General features: G+C 36.2%; 1 protein-coding gene across 2 annotated transcripts in view; it reads right to left on the bottom strand.

The window, feature by feature from the left end:
* Positions 1-18,361, bottom strand: part of SLC25A14 (solute carrier family 25 member 14) — a 38,365-nt gene that overhangs the window by 7,216 nt on the left and 12,788 nt on the right. For both annotated transcript variants that reach the window (XM_057537511.1, XM_057537510.1), the window contains 3 exons: positions 15,863-15,958; positions 10,665-10,789; positions 9,733-9,868 (listed from right to left, as the gene is read on the bottom strand). In XM_057537511.1, coding sequence (XP_057393494.1) covers positions 9,733-9,868; positions 10,665-10,789; positions 15,863-15,958 — 357 coding nt within the window. The remainder of the gene's footprint in view (positions 1-9,732; positions 9,869-10,664; positions 10,790-15,862; positions 15,959-18,361) is intronic.

The raw sequence follows: 18,361 nt of genomic DNA, 5'->3' as shown, positions 1-18,361 counted from the left end.
TATTAAAAAAAAAAACATTTGCATTATAGGGGTCCCAGAAGGAGAAGAGAGAGAGAAAGGACCCGAGAAAATATTTGAAGAGATTATAGTCGAAAACTTCCCTAACATGGGAAAGGAAATAGCCACTCAAGTCCAGGAAGTGCAGAGAGTCCCAGGCAGGATAAACCCAAGGAGAAACACGCTGAGACACATAATAATCAAATTGACAAAAATTAAAGACAAACAAAACTTATTGAAAGCAACAAGGGAAAAACGACAAATAACATACAAGGGAACTCCCATAAGGTTAACAGCTGATTTCTCAGCAGAAGCTCTACAAGCCATAAGGGAGTGGCACAATATATTTAAAGTGATGAAAGGGAAGAACCTACAACCGAGATTACTTGACCTGGCAAGGATCTCATTCAGATTCAACGGAGAAATCAAAAGCTTTACAGACAAGCAAAAGCTAAGAGAATTCAGCACCACCAAACCAGCTCTACAACAAATGCTAAAGGAACTTCTCTAAGTGGGAAACACAAGAGAAGAAAAGGACCTACAAAAACGAACCCATATAGCACAGGGAGATCAGCTCGGTGCTTTGTGACCACCTAGAGGGGTGGGATAGTGAGGGTGGGAGGGAGACACAAGAGGGAGGAGATACGGGGATATATGTATACATATAGCTGATTCACTTTGTTATAAAGCAAACTAACACCATTGTAAATCAATTTTACTCCAATAAAGATGTTAAAAAAAAACCAAACCAATAACAATTAAGAAAATGGTAATAGGAACGTACATATCGATAATTACCTTAAACGTGAATGGATTAAATACTCCAACCTAAAGACACAGGCTAGCTGAATGGATACAAAAACAAGACCCATATATATACTGTCTACAAGAGACCCACTTCAGACCTAGGGACACATACAGACTGAAACTGAGGGGATGGAAAAAGATATTCCATGCAAATGGAAATCAAAAGAAAGCTGGAGTAGCAATTCTCATATCAGACAAAATAGACTTTAAAATAAAGACTATTACAAGAGGCAAAGAAGGACACTACATAATGATCAAGGGATCAATCTAAGAAGAAGATATAACAACTATAAATATCTATGCACCCAACACAGGAGCACCTCAATACATAAGGCAACTGCTAACAGCTATAAAAGAGGAAGTCGACAGTAACACAATCATAGTGGGGGACTTTAACTCCTCACTTACACCAATGGACAGATCATCCAGACAGAAAATTAATAAGGAAACACAAGCTTTAAATGACACAACAGACCAGATAAATTTAATTGATATTTATAGGACATTCCATCCAAAAATAGCAGATTACACTTTCTTCTCAACTACACATGGAACATTCTCCAGGATAGATCATATCCTGGGTCACAAATCAAGCCTCGGTAAATTTAAGAAAACTGAAATCATATCAAGCATCTTTTCCAACCACAACGCTATGAGATTAGAAATCAATTACAGGGAAAAAAACATAAAAAACACAAACACATGGAGGCTAAACAATACGTTACTAAATAACCAAGAGATCACTGAAGAAATCAAAGAGGAAATTTAAAAAATACCTAGAAACAAATGACAAGGATAACACGACGACCCAAAACCTATGGGATGCAGCAAAAGCAGTACTAACAGGGAAGTTTATAGCAATACAATCCTACCTGAAGAAACAAGAGAAATCTCAAATAACCTAACCTTACACCTAAAGCAATTAGAGACAGAAGAACAAAAAACACCTAAAGTTAGCAGAAGGAAAGAAATAATAAAGATCAGATCAGAAATAAATAAAAAAGAAATGAAGGAAACAATAGCAAAGATCAATAAAACTGAAAGCTGGTTCTTTGAGATGCTAAACAAAATTGATAAACCTTCAGCCAGACTCATCAAGAAAAAGAGGGAGAGGACTCAAATCAATAAAATCAGAAATGAAAAAGGAGAAGTTACAACAGACACTGCAGAAATACAAAGCATCATAAGAGACTACTACAAGCAACTCTATGCCAATAAAATGGACAACCTGGAAGAAATGGACAAATTCTTAGAAAGGTATAACCTTCCAAGACTGAACCAGGAAGAAATAGAAAATATGAACGACCAATCATAAGTAATGAAATTGAAACTGTGATTAAAAATCTTCCAACAAAGAAAAGTCCAGGACCAGATGGCTTCACAGGTGAATTCTATCAAACATTTAGAGAAGAGCTAACACCCATCCTTCTCAAACTCTTCCAAAAAATTGCAGGAACACTCCCAAACTCATTCTATGAGGCCATCATCACCCTGATACCAAAACCAGACAAAACTACTACAAAAAAAGAAAATTACAGACCAATATCACTGATGAATATAGATGCAAAAATCCTCAACAAAATACTAGCAAACACAATCCAACAACACATTAAAAGGATCATACACCATGATCAAGTGAGATTTATCCCAGGGATGCAAGGATTCTTCAATATATGCAAATCAATCAATGTGATACACCATATCAACAAACTGAAAAATAAAAACCATATGATCTCAATAGATGCAGAAAAACCTTCTGACAAAATTCAGCACCCTTTTTTGGTAAAAACTCTCCAGAAAGTGGGCATAGAGGGAACCTACCTCAACATAATAGAGGCCATATATGACAAACCCACAGCAAACATCATTCTCAATGGTGAAAAACTGAAAGCATTTCCTCTAAGATCAGGAACAAGACAGGGATGTACACTCTCACCACTGTTATTCAACATAGTTTTGGAAGTCCTAGCCACGGCAATCAGAGAAGAAAAAATAAAAGGAATACAAATTGGAAAAGAAGAAGGAAGACTGTCACTGCTTGCAGATGACATGATACTATACATAGAGAATCCTAAAGCTGCCACCAGAAAACTACTAGAGCTAATCAATGAATCTGATAAAGTTGCAGGATACAAAATGAATGCACAGAAATCTCTTGCACTCCTACACACTAATGAAAAATCTGAAAGAGAAATTAAGGAAACATTCCCATTTACCATTGCAACAAAAATTATAAAATACCTAGGAATAAACCTACCTAAGGAGACAAAAACCTGTATGCAGAAAACTATAAGACACTGGTGAAAGGAATTAAAGATGATACCAACAGATGGAGAGATATACCATGTTCTTGGATTGGAAGAATCAATATTGTGAAAATTACTATACTACCCAAAGCAATCTACAGATTCAATGCAATCCCTATCAAATTACCAGTGGCATTTTTTACAGAACTAGAACAAATCATCTTAAAATTTGTATGGAGACACAAAAGACCCCGAATAGCCAAAGCAGTCTTGAGGGAAAAAAAACGGAGCTGGAGGAATCAGACTCCCTGACTTCAGACTATACTACAAAGCTACAGTAATCAAGACAATATGGCACTGGCACAAAAGCAGAAATATAGATCAATGGAACAGGATAGAAAGCCCAGAGATAAACCCACGCACCTGTGGTCAACTAATCTATGACAAAGGAGGCAAGGATATACAATGGAGAAAAGACAGTCTCTTCAGTAAGGGGTGCTGGGAAAACTGGACAGCTATATGTAAAAGAATGAAATTAGAACACTCCCTAACACTGTATACAAAAATAAACTCAAAATGGATTAGAGACCTAAATGTAAGACCGGAAACTATAAAACTCTTAGAGGAAAACATAGGAAGAACACTCTTTGACATAAACCACAGCAAGATCGTTTTTGATCCACCTCCTAGAGTAATGGAAATAAAAACAAAAATAAACAAATGGGAACTAATGAAACTTCAAAGCTTTTGCAAAGCAAAGGAAACTACAAACAAGACGAAAAGACAACCCTCAGAATGGGAGAAAATATTTGCAAACGAATCAATGGACAAAGGCTTAATCTCCAAAATATATAAACAGCTCATGCAGCTCAATATTAAAAAAACAAACAACCCAATCCAAAAATGGGCAGAAGACCTAAATAGACATTTCTCCAAAGAAGACATACAGATCTCCAAGGAGCACATGAAAAGCTGCTAACATCACTAATTATTAGAGAAATGTAAATCAAAACTACAATGAGGTATCACCTCACACCAGTTAGAATGGGCATCATTAGAAAATCTACAAACAACAAATGCTGGAGAGGGTGTGGAGAAAAGGGAACCCTCTTGCACTGTTGGTGGGAATGTAAATTGATACAGCCACTATGGAGAACAGTATGGAGGTTACTTTAAAAACTAAAACCAGAACTACCATATGACCCAGCAATCCCACTACTGGGCATATACCCAGAGAAAACCATAATTCAAAAAGACACATGCACCCCAGTGTTCATTGCAGCACTATTTACAATAGCCAGGTCATAGAAGCAACCTAAATGTCCATCAACAGATGAATGGATAAAGAAGATGTGGTACATATATACAATGGAATATTACTCAGCCATAAAAAGGAATGAAATGGAGTCATTTGTAGAGACGTGGATGGATCTAGAGACGGTCATACGGAGTCAAGTAAGTCAGAAAGAGAAAAACAAATATCATACATTAACACATATATGTGGAACCTAGAGAAATGGTACAGATGAACCGGTTTGCAGGGCAGAAATTGAGACACAGATGTAGAGAACAAACGTATGGACACCAAGGGGGGAAAGTGGCGGGGGGTGGTGGTGGTGGTGTGCTGAATTGGGCGATTGGGATTGACATGTATACACTGATGTGTATAAAATTGATGACTAATAAGAACCTGCTGTATAAAAAAATAAATAAAATAAAATTCAAAAATTCAAAAACAAAAGAATTAAATGACAAATAATGCATACCAAAGGTCATAAATTGATGATGTGTATTGAATTTCACCAACAGAAACAGTTCCTGTTTAATGCATAAATATCTATTAAGTAACTCCTGTGTGTTAGGCATTGTATTCTACATTGAAAAAAATGTTATTTTGCCTTCCCACTGGTGAAGTGAAACCCACCAGTATACTAAAAAATGAATATTTGGATAAGACAACAATATGAGAATCCAGACATCTAAATATCCCTTATCCCATCCTATAGATTAAGAACACTCAATACGATTATCCTTATTAATCATTTTTAAAGCAAATAGTAACAGAATAAGGGTACTATTTATGGAAACATAGTGGTAATATGCTTGCCCCAATGGATCATCAGCAAATGCTATAGGTCTCAGACCAAAATTGATGTTGGAAAATTGTGAAAATCAACCAAAATAAATCCTGGATACAGATAACCTAGAATCATAGACTGCTAAGATAAGGCACCTGAGAGATACAACCAAACCCCATCACCTCTCACCTGGAACTGGTCTACAATCTCCACCGAGAAGCCAAAGCAATCTTTTAAAATTATAAATCAGATAGTCACTTTTCTGTTTAAAGCTCTCCAATGAATTCCCAGTGGATTTCATTCTAACTGCAAATTTTCTTTAATGACCTGCATGATTTAGCCCCTGCCTCTCTCTCCAGTTTCATTTCCTACTACTTTTTCCTTTATTCATCACATGCAGCCATACCAGCCTTGTTTTTAACCCTTGAACATGTCCAACTCATTCCCAACTCAGGGCCTTTGTACCCACTCCCTCTTTTTGGAATGCTTTTCTCTCAGATCTTCTCGTGGCCACCTTCTTCTCATCATTCAGACCTCTGCTCAAATGTCACCTCCTCACAGCCTTTCCCTGGCCATCCTAGCTGAAGTAGTTCCCCACCACTATCACCAAGTCACTATCTCATTATGCTGTGTTAGTTTCTTCATAGTATTTACTTCCATCTGAAGTTATACTGTTTATTGGACTTCCCTGGTGGTCCAGTGGTTAAGACTCCGCACTCCCAATGCAGGGGGCATGGATTTTATCCCTGGTCGGGGAACTAAGATTCCGCATGCTGCACAGCGTGACCAAAAAAAGATTTGGAATAATGAAATTACACTGTTTATTACCTGTGTGTTTATTGTCTGTCTCCCTCAACTAGAATGTAATCTCCAGAAAAGCAGGGACCATGTTGGTCTTCTTCACCATTCTATCCCACCACGTAACACTGTCTGGCACAGTAAAGTCTCCACTAAATATCTGAATAAATATTTGTTGAGTAAATGAACACACAAACTTTTACACACACACACACACACACACACAGCCTCTAACACTCTCATGAGCCATATGAATCCTCGTAGAGCTCCAAAACAGGGACTAACTTCTTCCAAACATTAGAACTGGGATGCACACTTTTTGGCTTGAGGCAGTTGAGTGAAAACAAGCAAGAACTTCTGTAGATACACAGAGACAAGAGGCTACTTCATGAAGTTATACATTCATTCAACAAATAATTTGCTGTGGATAAAGTGATAAACAAGATGCATATGGCCCTGCCTTCACGGAACTTAGAGTCTACTGGGCAGACAGCCATTAAAAGCAATTACAATTGACTCTTGAACAATGCAGGTGTTTAGAGGCACCGACCCTCCATGCAGTCAAAAGTCCTCATATAACTTATTTTCAGCCCTCTACATCCAGAGAGTCAACCAACCACAGGTTGTGCAGTACCGTAGTATTTACTCTTGAAAAAAATCTGCATATAAATGGACCCGTGCAGTTCAAACTCATGTTGCTCAAGGTTCAACTAGACAATAAAATGTAACAAATGTGATACAGCCATACAGCAGAATATTACCCAACCATAAAAAGGAACAAAGTACAGGCATACCTCATTTTATTGCACTTCACTTTACTACACTTTGCAGATAGTGGATTTTTAACAAATTGAAGGTTTGTGGCAACCCTGCATGGAGCAAGTCTATCAGCACCATTTTTCCAACAGCACTTGCTCATTTTGTATCTCTCTGTCACTTTTGGTAATTCTCGTCATATTTCAAACTTTTTCATTATATTATATTTGTTATGGTGATCTGTAATCTTTGATGTTACTATTGCAAAGAAATGACTCACTGAAGGCTCAGATGATGGTTAACATTTTTTAGCAAATCAAGGTATGTACATTTTTTTAAGACAATACTAATGCACACTTCATAGACTACTGTATAGCGTAAACATAATTTTTACATGCACTGGGAAACCAAAAAGTTCATGTGACTCGCTTTATTGCGACATTTGCTTTATTGCGACATTTGCTTTATTGTGGTGGTCTGGAAGCATACCTCTGAGGTATGCCTGTACTGATACATGCTACAGCATGGATGAACCTTGAAACATTATGATAAGTGAAATGAGCCAGTCAAAAAGCTCACATATTGCATGATTCCATTTATATAAGATATCCAGAATAGGCAAATCTACAGAGATAAAAGTACATTAGTAGTTTCTTAGGGCTGGGAAGATAGGGAGGTAATAGCTAAAGGGCACAGGGTTTCTTTCTGAGGTCATGAAAATGTTCTAAAGTTGACTGTGGTGATGATAGTTGCACATATCTGTGAATATACCAAAAGCCTATTCACTCTGAATAGGTGAACTTTATGAATTTCATGAAGTTAAAAAAACATCAAAAAAGATGTTTTTTAAAATATATTAAATGCTATGACAGAGCAAGTATATAAAACTACATACACATACACAGTTTAATGGTCAGGGAAGGCCTTTATGAAAAAATAATGCAATCTGAAAAATGAGTAGAAGCTAGCCGTCTAACAAAGTATATGGCATGGGTGAAAACTTGGGAATGAAAGAAAAGTCTAGTACTAGAACTTGTTCAGTATGTCTGGAATACAGAGTAAAGGTAGCAAAGATAAGGCTGTAGAGGTAAAAAGGGGTCAAATCATATGGACCTTGCATCAGAGAGAAGCCATTCAAGGGTTTTAATATAGAGGTAACAGGATGAGATTTGCAGCTGCTCATTTCTACGTCAGAGATGAATGCATAATTTCATTCACCAAAGTGTTATGGCACTCTTATAGATAAAATAAAAAAGTATGATGACAATAAAGAGCAAAGTTGTTTTAAAGAATTTTAATAGCAAGTAAGTGAATGAGTGAGTAAATTTAAGTACTTAAAGGTTACTGTCAACATGAAAATATGTTTCTGACAATATCATACAGCATAGTGGTTACAAGTATAAACTCTGGAATCAAACAAACCCTGATTTAAATCCCAGATCTGCCACTTATTAGGTGTATAATCTTGGGTAAATACTTAGCTACTCTGAACCTGAGTTCTCTCCTGTATAAAATGGCAAAGATATTATCCACTCTATAGGGTTGCTGGGAGTTAAAGGATATACTCTAGTGTGTGGCACATAATAAACATTCAATAAATGCTATTACTATATTATTATACCCTCTATCTCCTCTTAGCCAACCTTCTTGAAAGAGTATTTTGTACTTGTCTACTTATCCTCACTTCCTATGTGTTTATCTGTCTCTTCCTATAAGAATTAAAATGTCACGAAGGCCAGGACTTTTTTGTTCACCAACCTAGAACAGTGCCTAGCACAGAAGACACAAACCCTTAGATTAATGGTTTTCAACCTTGGGCGAACATTGCAATCACCTGAGGAGTTTTCAAAATACTGACAACCTGGCTCCCACCCCAGGCATTCTGAGGTCATTGGTTTAAGGTGGGTGCAGAAGCTGTGAATGTTCCCCAGGTGACTGCAGTGTGCATCTAAGATTGAGAACAACTGTCTCCACAAAGCCAGTGTGATCTATTTAAAACGTAAATCTGACCTGATTAAAATCTTTCAATAGCTCCTCATCAAGTAAAAGAATAAGTCCAAGCATCTCAGCATAGCATTCAATATCCTTTATAACCTAACTAACCCTCAGCCACCAACATGAGGAAGGCACCACAGTGTGAAGAATGTTGGGTTGAAGCCAATGGTCTAAGTTGAAATCCCAGCTCTCCCACTTACTAGCTGTGAAACCTTGGGCAGGTTAGTTAATCTTAGCACTTCAGTATGCTGTAATGGTGAGGATTAAATGAATGAATACATGTAAGTCTCATTAGGACAGTCCCCGATACACAGGAAAGCACTCAACAGATGTGAGTTACTATTATTTTAGATGCCTCCATCTACAGGAAACCTATCCCAAACTTCCAAATTGGACTAAAATTTCCTCCCATAGACCCCTGAGTTTATCACTTGACAAGATGTGTTGATTATCTGTTTGTATACATGTGGTGCACTGTAATTTTTCTGTACATACTAAAATGGTGCCTGATAGATAATAGTTGTTAACTAAACTGAGAAACCATATGACAGTATCATATTTTAGCTCCAAATTTGTTTTTTGTAGAAGTATTATCACGAATGATTATATAATACACAATACGTGTATGATATTCAGCTTCCTACAAACACAACATAGCAGAAACTTTCAAAGCCAAACCGTGAACAACAGCACAATGCTGAACGGAAACCAAGTACCAGATTTTCTATTATAGCATCTCTGCCTTGTCTGAAATGGGCAAATGTGGGATATGTTAAGTCCTTTCTACCAGTAATTCTACATGGTGCTATTGATAAAAGTATCGTGCAGTCTTAAGCATTCAAACTGGAATAATAATATTAAGGACCACTGTGCATCAGCAGATTGCCAAGGAGACAGCTTTTCTACCTAGGAATTACTCTGAGAGGCTACTAAAAATAGACATAATGATTCTTCCATCTTCAGAATGAAATGCAGCAACTAAGAATAAGGACTGCAAGAAGGTCTGAGACATCAAAGAAAATTAAAAATACAATCCAAGTTCACAGTGTGTGTACCTTTAAAATACCATCCAAAGTGCCCTTGTAGAGGTCCACATGTCCCACAATTGCCCTCTGGTTCATCATGCGAGTTCGAACCACATCAACTGGATTGGAAGCCAGAGCCCCAGCCAAGCCGCACGTAAAGCTGGAACTAAAGATAAAAACTTTAAGAAGATAGACTGCCCCACTTGCACCTCTGCCCGCTTAAACTGAAATTAGTCCAAACATAAATGTACAATGAGTCAGACTCATCAGATAAAACCTGGCACTTGCCCTTTCATTACAATCTAAAGAGAAAGAAAATCTTTACTAATCTTTACATTATTCAAAAGTTGTCCCCTTCACTTTTCAATCCAAAATTCAGATAGCCTTTTTTTTTTTTAAGGGGACAGTTTATAAGTCTAGCAAGTTCCCTAAGCAGGAAGTATTATGCATCATCTATTAGTTATGTAAATTTTTCAAACCACAGCATCATATGCCAAATGCATTTGAGTAGTAAAATATCATAAAAGTTGCAAGATGAAGAAAACATAGGATGAAATTAGCAACAGTCTTCAGCCCAAAACTGTGGTTTTGTTTCACAGGCCCTATAAAATTTCACCCTTTTATTCTGTTTCTCATTGAGAAAATTTGCTTTCTGATCCAAAATTAACCAAAGCAAATAAAAGATGAGTTTATTAGATACAGAGGCTGTGTATGAACAAATGCAAATCCTACAGACATCTGATAGGCTACTGTATTAGACACTGCCCCCAAGTACCAAAGTGCCCACAGCATCTGGAATCTCTGTACCTGTATCAGAAGGCTTGAAGTTCTGGTGATGAGAGAGAAAAAGGTATTTAGACCATATGTACCCATTATCAATTCTACATGAGGACTTCAGTGAAAGATGCTTTTTGTGCTTAAAGTACTGAATATATGGAATGAGTACAACCTATCCTACTTACACAAAGTGAGTTAAGATTGTGTCTCCCATCACCCCTGACAATATTAAGTGCTTCTTTGTAATGTCATAGACTGGTAGCTCTACTCCCACAACGATGGCAGCCCGCTGAGCAGTTGGGACAACACCCTACAAAACATAAGTGACATGAGACACCAAGGAAATACACTGGTAGCGACATAAGTCTAAAAGTGAACAAAGTAAGTCAGGAATTAAAAAATAACAGAAAAAATCCAAGTCTGAAGTATAGGAGTTATTCCTCCTTCAAATCAATAGCTAATACCGGAACATTTATAAATTCCCAATTCACTTACTGTACTAAAAAATAAAATCATTGATATGACACCCAAAGCACAAGCAACGAAAGAGAAAATAGATAAATGGGACTTTATCACAATTAAACATTTTTGTGATTCAAAGGATACCATCAAGAAAGTGAAAAGACAACCCACACAATGGGAGAAAATATTTGCAAATCATATATCTGGACTAGTATATATCATATATTATATATGGACTAGTATCCAAAATAAAGAACTCTTACAACTCAATAATAAAAAGACAAACAACCCAATTAAAAAATGGGCAAAAGATCTAATAGACATTTCCCCAAAGAAGATATACACTTATACACTGCTGGTGGGAATACAATATAGGGCAGCCACTGTGATAAACACTTTGGCAATTCCTCAAAGGTTAAACAGAGAATTACTACATGACCCAGCAATTTCACATCTAGATACATACCCAAGAAAATTATAAACATATATTTATGCAAAAACTTGTGCATGAATGTTCATAACAGCATTATTCATAATAGCCAAAAAGTACAAACCACCCAAATGCTTATTAATTGATGAAGGGATAAACAAAATGTGGTATATACATACAATGGAATTATTATTCAGCCATAAAAAGAAATGAAGTACTGATAAATGCTAAAACATAGATGAAACTTAAAAACAGTACGTTAAACTAAAGAAGCTAGTCATAAATGCCACATATTGTATAATTCCATTTACATGAAATGCCAGAATTGGTAAATCTATAGAGACAGAAACTAGATTAGTGGTTGTCTAGGTCTGGGAAGGTTGGAGGTCATGGGAAGTGACTATTAATGGATATGGCGTTTCTTTTTGTGGTGATAAAAATGTTCTAAACTTAGACAGTGGTGATGGTTGCACAAGTCTTTGGATATCCAAAAAACATTAAATTGTACACTTTAAGATGGCAAATTTTTATGGTATATGAATTATCTCAATAAAGATGTTATTAAAAATAAAACCATGAAGCAAAAGTCAGTAGGGAGAGGAGAGCTTTCAAGTTTATTTCACAGAATTTAGGATGTGCAGAAAGGACACACTAGGATGACAGCAAAGGTATGATGCAGCTAGGGAGAAGGCCAAGGCAAAGGAGTACCTCCTTATGAGTCCTCCTGTGATAACACTATCAGCTTTTCACTCACTAGTACAGTATTCCTATCACAGCTCATGTTACAACACAGGACTGCCAGAGCATTAAAAGTCCTGTTTTTGAAGAATATGAATGACACGAGAAAATGTCTGTAACGCTGAAGAAGGTAAGACATAAAATTATTTATAGTATTATTCTAACTTTAGGGGAAAAGGCATACACACACATGCCAAATTTTTGTAAAAATTTTCACAAGGAATGTTTTACTTTTACAATTGTGTTTAAATTTAAATATCATTTAAAAAACTGAAAATAACATACCATGGGGAACAACTGCTTTCTGTGATACCTGTTATAATTAAAGAGTTCAATCATCTCTAAATTCCCAAACTCCATTTATAAAGTGGAAGTGATGTAGCTGTGCTGTCATCAGGAGATGCTTGATTCTGCTCATCAGGCTGGCTGGCCCAGCAGTACCTTCCTCTCTGATCCTTCCACCTGCTCAACTCTGTTAGAAGATGGCCTCAGAAGACTAATTTGGTGAACCGTAAGGCCCCACGGGCTGAATTCAGGTCACAGACATGTTTTGTGGGGCCTACACAGTGTTTCTTAGAAGGCTGAATTAGCTGTCAACATAAAACAAAAACAAAACCACAGGAATGGATATTTCACACAGGAATGCAAATTTCCAGCTTCTCTTGAAAGCCCAGAAAATTTGGCCACACTGGACTCAACGTGGTGCATGACAGCAATGAACAGGGCAAGTGCTCTCCAGTTCACTACTCGACTGTCTGTCTAACTCTGACCTAGGTGCCAGTTACTCTTTATTACTGTACTCCTGTTGTTATTTCTTACAATGGAGTTTGGAAGAAAGTGAAGTGTTTCCAGTGAAAGTGAAATGTTTCCAGTACCCATGTTACAATCAAAGCAGGAAAATAAAATACAGACATGTGTTTGAAGAAAAAGGTAAACATATTTCCTTGTTGAAATGAAAAAAAGATTCCCATATTTTAATATGTAAATAATACATGTCTGTGTCAAAAGAATACATAACACAATATACTTCACTTCTCCTTACATGCCTGGGTGGAGTAAATAGCCTGGATCATAAAAGTAGCTATGTTCAGTTCCTCAAAAAATTAAACATAGAATTACCATACAATCCAGCAATCCTACTTTTGGGTATATACACAAAAGAATTGACATCAGTCTTGAAGAGGTATCTGCACATCCATGTTCACAGCAGCATTATTCACAAGAGCCAAGATATAGAAACAAACTAAATGTCCATTAATGTATGACTGGATTAACAAAATGTAGTATACGCATATAATGGAACGTTATTCAGCCTTAAAAAGGAAATTCTGACACATGTGATAACATGAATGAACCTTGAGGACATTATGCTAAGTGAAATAAGCCAGTAATAAAAAGACAAACAGTGTATGATTCCACTTATATGAGGTACCCAGAACCATCAAATTCATAGAGAGATAATAAAAGGTTGGTGGCCAGGGGCTAGGGGAAGAGGAAATGCGGAGCTGTTGTTTAATGGGTACAGAGTTCCAGTTTTGCAGGATGAAAAGAATTCTGGAGACTGGTTGTACAAAAATGTGATATTTTATATGTATTTTACCACAATTAAAAGATTATTTTAATTAAAAACAAAGTAGCTATGTTCCCCTGACAAAATCTCCAATTCTATTTATTGTTCTGTCTTTGTCTTTTCCTTAGCCTTAGTTTGTGAAAAAAGCTCTAGTTAGTTCCATTTTCTGGTTTTAAATTAGACTAACCAAGAAAGTGTACCTTGGGACTTCCCTGGCGGTCCAGTGGTTAAGACTCCACACTTCCACTGCAGAGGCACGGGTTCGATCCCTGGGCAGGGAACTAAGATCCCGCATGCCGTGCAGTGTGGCAAAAAAAAAAAAAAGAAAGAAAGAAAGAAAGAAAAAGGAAAAGAAAGTGTACCTCTAAGTGCTTTTTATCAAAAAGCAAACGTCAAGGATCATTAACGGATGCTAAGATCATTTGGCAAAAGGTCATTAAGTAATAGGATATATGCACGTTGTTAGAATATTACCCTACAAATTACTTGCTAATTGCAAAGGGGAAAAAAAACGTACCTTTTACTATGATAAGACCTGGTAGGCATCATCTTAACAAGTAAACGAACTTGGCATCACCAATTTTGGGACAAACTAACATTTTGTGTCTCTTGCTGTGATGCATATGAAATAGTGTCATCTATGAAGTTCTCTTACCAGAAATGTTTAACATGCATCTAATCAAGCCAACAGATCTAACTTCTAGCTTACAGGAAATACAGGGGAAATGCAAGGAAGCATTTTATATAAGAAAACTGACCTGATCTCATCAATAAAGGAAATTTGAATATGGACTGGGTATTAGATATTAGGGACTTATTAATTTTCTTAGGTGTGACAATGGTATTGTTATTATGTAGGAGAATGTCCTTATTCTTAGGAGATGCATAATGACGTACTTAGGGGAGTACCACGATGTCTGCAACTTCCTTTCAAATAGTTTAGGAAAAAAAGGAAAGAGAGAGACTCATTAGATATTTAAACAACAAAAAAAAGAGAGTGTGCACGTGTGTGTGTGTGTGTATGGGTATATGTGTGCATGTGTGTATATACATAAGTAGATAAAGCAAATAGGGCCAAACTTTGAGTCATTTAATCCAGCTATGTAGGTGTTCATTGTTCTGTTCTTCCAACTTGTCTGTATGTTTGAAAATTTTATAGTAAGTAGTTAGGGAAAATTATAAAGAAATAATAAAAGCAACGCTCTCCCTTCTAAGAGTCTATTAATGGATTTCCCATTCTACTCTCTACTACTAGTAGTCTTATTTAATATTACAAACTTAAGTGATTAAAACTGGATAAAAAATTACAGGAACAAAAATGTTTTAAAAAGTATAGATAGAAGACTGGAAGATAATACGACAAAATGTTAACAGTGATATCTCTAGCTAGTGGGACTACTGGATATTTTTATCTTTTATATATTTTCTCAACATTTTATAGTACATCTTTTACCTTTTATAATGTTAAAAAAGTTGTTTTAGGGGCTTCCCTGGTGGCGCAGTGGTTGAGAATCTGCCTGCCAATGCAGGGGACACGGGTTTGAGCCCTGGTCTGGGAAGATCCCACATGCCGCGGAGCGACTAGGCCCGTGAGCCACAATTGCTGAGCCTGCGTGTCTGGAGCCTGTGCTCCGCAACAAGAGAGGCCAATAGTGAAAGGCCCGCGCACCGCGATGAAGAGTGGCCCCCACTTGCCACAACTAGAGAAAGCCCTCGCACAGAAACGAAGACCCAACACAGCCATAAATAAATAAATTTTAAAAAAAAAATTAAAAAAAAAAGAGTAAATCTTTAAAAAAAAAAAGTTGTTTTAGGCAATAACTTTTGATCATAAGCACTACAGACACTACCATAAACATACATTGCTGTGTTAATACAAAACTGGCAAAAATATATACTGAAAAATTAAACTCACTGTGAATTTGAACAAACCAAAATGGCTATCTCAAACAATATAACTTCTCTCACACATACAATCCCCAAACATTAAGCAGAAATAAAGATGACTGATAAGTTTTGGTCCTTTCACAGCTGATAAGGAGCTTCTTACCTTATTTTTTAGGTTACCAAGAATCTTACATAGTATAAGGTGACAATTCACAATTTTATGGCTTTATATAAAAGGTAATCTTTGCAAATTCTAGCAATTGTGTAAAGAATAATACCAAGAAAAGAGTACTCACCCTCCACAGACCCCTGGTACCTTCTTGTTGGTATATATCAATGAAGCTGCCAATCATGCTGCCTTGGAACAAGCTTCCTTGAGCCTGCATTCGAATCTAAAATCGGAAGAGGTGAACATTTTATTTTGACAGAGAACCAAAATGAGATGATTCACTCATTTAAAATGAAGAAAACAGTATTTGGGAATTAAAAATCAGCTTACTATTATGATGAAATTAATGACTTAAGCTACATATAGAAAGAATGTAATTTGTGTCAAAGTATATTTTATAAAGATGATTTTTATCAGCCTCACATTCCTCATACTAAGTCCATCATTTCTGGAGTTGGAAGAAAATTTGGGGAAAAGAAAGAATGAGTACTCTGTGATGGTAGAAAATAATCCATTTAAACTATGATTAGTTTAGTGAAAAACTATAAACAACCTATATGTCCAAAAATAACAACAAAGGATTAGTTGCATAAACTATGATACATCCATTTAAGGGAATACTATGCCGCCATAAAATTTTATTGTAGGATAATATTTGTGGATATTGGAAAATGTCAACAATTAATTGCTAAATAGAAAAAGCAGGTTGCAAAGCAGTATGTATGGTATATCATTTTTATCAAAAACATGTAGACTTAAAAATAACCATATGTTCAACAAAGAGACTGACTGAACATACACACCCAAATGTTGACAGTGGCTTACGTCTAAGTGATGAAGCTCCAAGTGGGCATTTTTCTCTTTTGTGTTTTTTTCCTGCCTTCCACTTTTTACTACATTGAACATGCATTGCTTATTGAAGTATAAAAAAAGCAGGAAAAAAGTTTAAAAATATAATTTAATGCTTACAAGACCTTAAATTGAGTTTTACTTGTAAAAAGCATGATACTGTATTCTGCAAAGTAGCCTTTGAGAGGCACAAGAAAGGAGATACAGCATTAAAAGGCCATGTAAAAGATTTGGTACAATTTCCCACCGACTGCACATATAGATCATAGCAGTCAGTCACTAAGTACTAGTGGCCCAAATGTAGGCCTGATTTTCATGAAGCACAACTCTAGGTTTTAATAAATGTTCTTGGTAAGTCATGTTACAGCAGCATGTTTTTATGCGGAAACTCAACTGCTACTACTAAGAGTTTTGAAATAAAACCTAAACCAAATTAAAATGGAATAGAAACTATCACAAAGACAAATTGAAACCACAAATATCCTATGGTAAGTAGAAGACTTCTTTATGCAGGTGATTCCTGACCAGGGCTGGGATGAGGGTGAGGCAAGTGTGGCACTTTCCTTAGGCACAAAATGTAGTGGGGGGGGGGTGATGTAAAAAACCTCAGTAATCCAGATAAATAATATCTTAATGTGATATTTTTAAAAATCAAAATTAATGCACAAAAACCCATGATGAACGAAGTATCAAAATTGTAATTAAAGACAGGATCCAACAGGGCGGGATTAGAGTGAGTGAGATGGATTGTACAAAATATTGCTATTTTGTTCATCATGAATTTTTCACATTCATTTTAATTTTTGAAAACTATTGCATAAAAATGTTATTTCTCTTGATTATTGAGTTTTTTGGCACACCCTTACATTTTGCACCCAAGGGGAGTATCTCCCTTGTCCTAGTCTTGGCCCTGTTCCTGAGCAGTCTTGAAGGATAAATTCATGAGGAAAGGGGGAAAAGGCATTGCAGGCAAAAAGAGAACTACATACACAAAGGCAAGGAAGCGGCACGTAGTTCAGAGAAAGATCTATTCAAGGATAAATGAAAGGATTAAACAGCCCAACTGTGATTATAACTCCTACATAGGATTGTGACTACCCCCGACCCTCCACGTCCCAGCACCACTCACCACTCAGCCCTACCTAAGGATATGAAAGGAAGAGGGAGATTGTAGCATTGGTCAATGGTTGTAATTGTACCAGACAGGTCAGAGCAACAGGAAATTGAAGTGAATCACGTATATGATTAAGTTTAGGATCCTGATGGATAACAAAGGAAGTTTTAGGGAATTAAATATTATTGTTCTTGAAAAGCACATTCTAACCAGTGTAATTATATTGCAAATATTTTAGAGTTTTAGGATATAGTCAATTATCTTCAAAATACTTGTTCTGTAAATCTAAAGTGATATAAAAATTCTGTAGCTAAAGTATTCTCAATTTAACCCAGAAATATCATTTCATATCGTTTCTTCATCAACCACCACTGGTTTCTTTCATGTGTGTTGTTTTTCAAGTCACTCTCTTGGTTCTCAAAACTCTGAATCAAAATAGATCTCCCCTCCACCAACCTAGCTACTTGTGGTTTCAAATAAATAAAACATATGTTCTCTTACTTTTTTTTCTCACATTCCCCCTAAAATGATTTTTAAAAACTTGGGATCCTCTTACACATTTTAATCATATATTTAGTGCTTTTAATTAGCATAAGTTTAAATGAGTTAATAAGTAAAAAATGTTAACCATTTTATCTCAAAAATAAGATGCAGATTGCTATT

Source organism: Balaenoptera acutorostrata, chromosome X, assembly GCF_949987535.1.
Source record: "Balaenoptera acutorostrata chromosome X, mBalAcu1.1, whole genome shotgun sequence".
Lineage (NCBI taxonomy): Eukaryota > Metazoa > Chordata > Mammalia > Artiodactyla > Balaenopteridae > Balaenoptera > Balaenoptera acutorostrata.
Note: the sequence above shows the minus strand (reverse complement) of the source record. Positions and strands in the feature narration are given on the sequence as shown.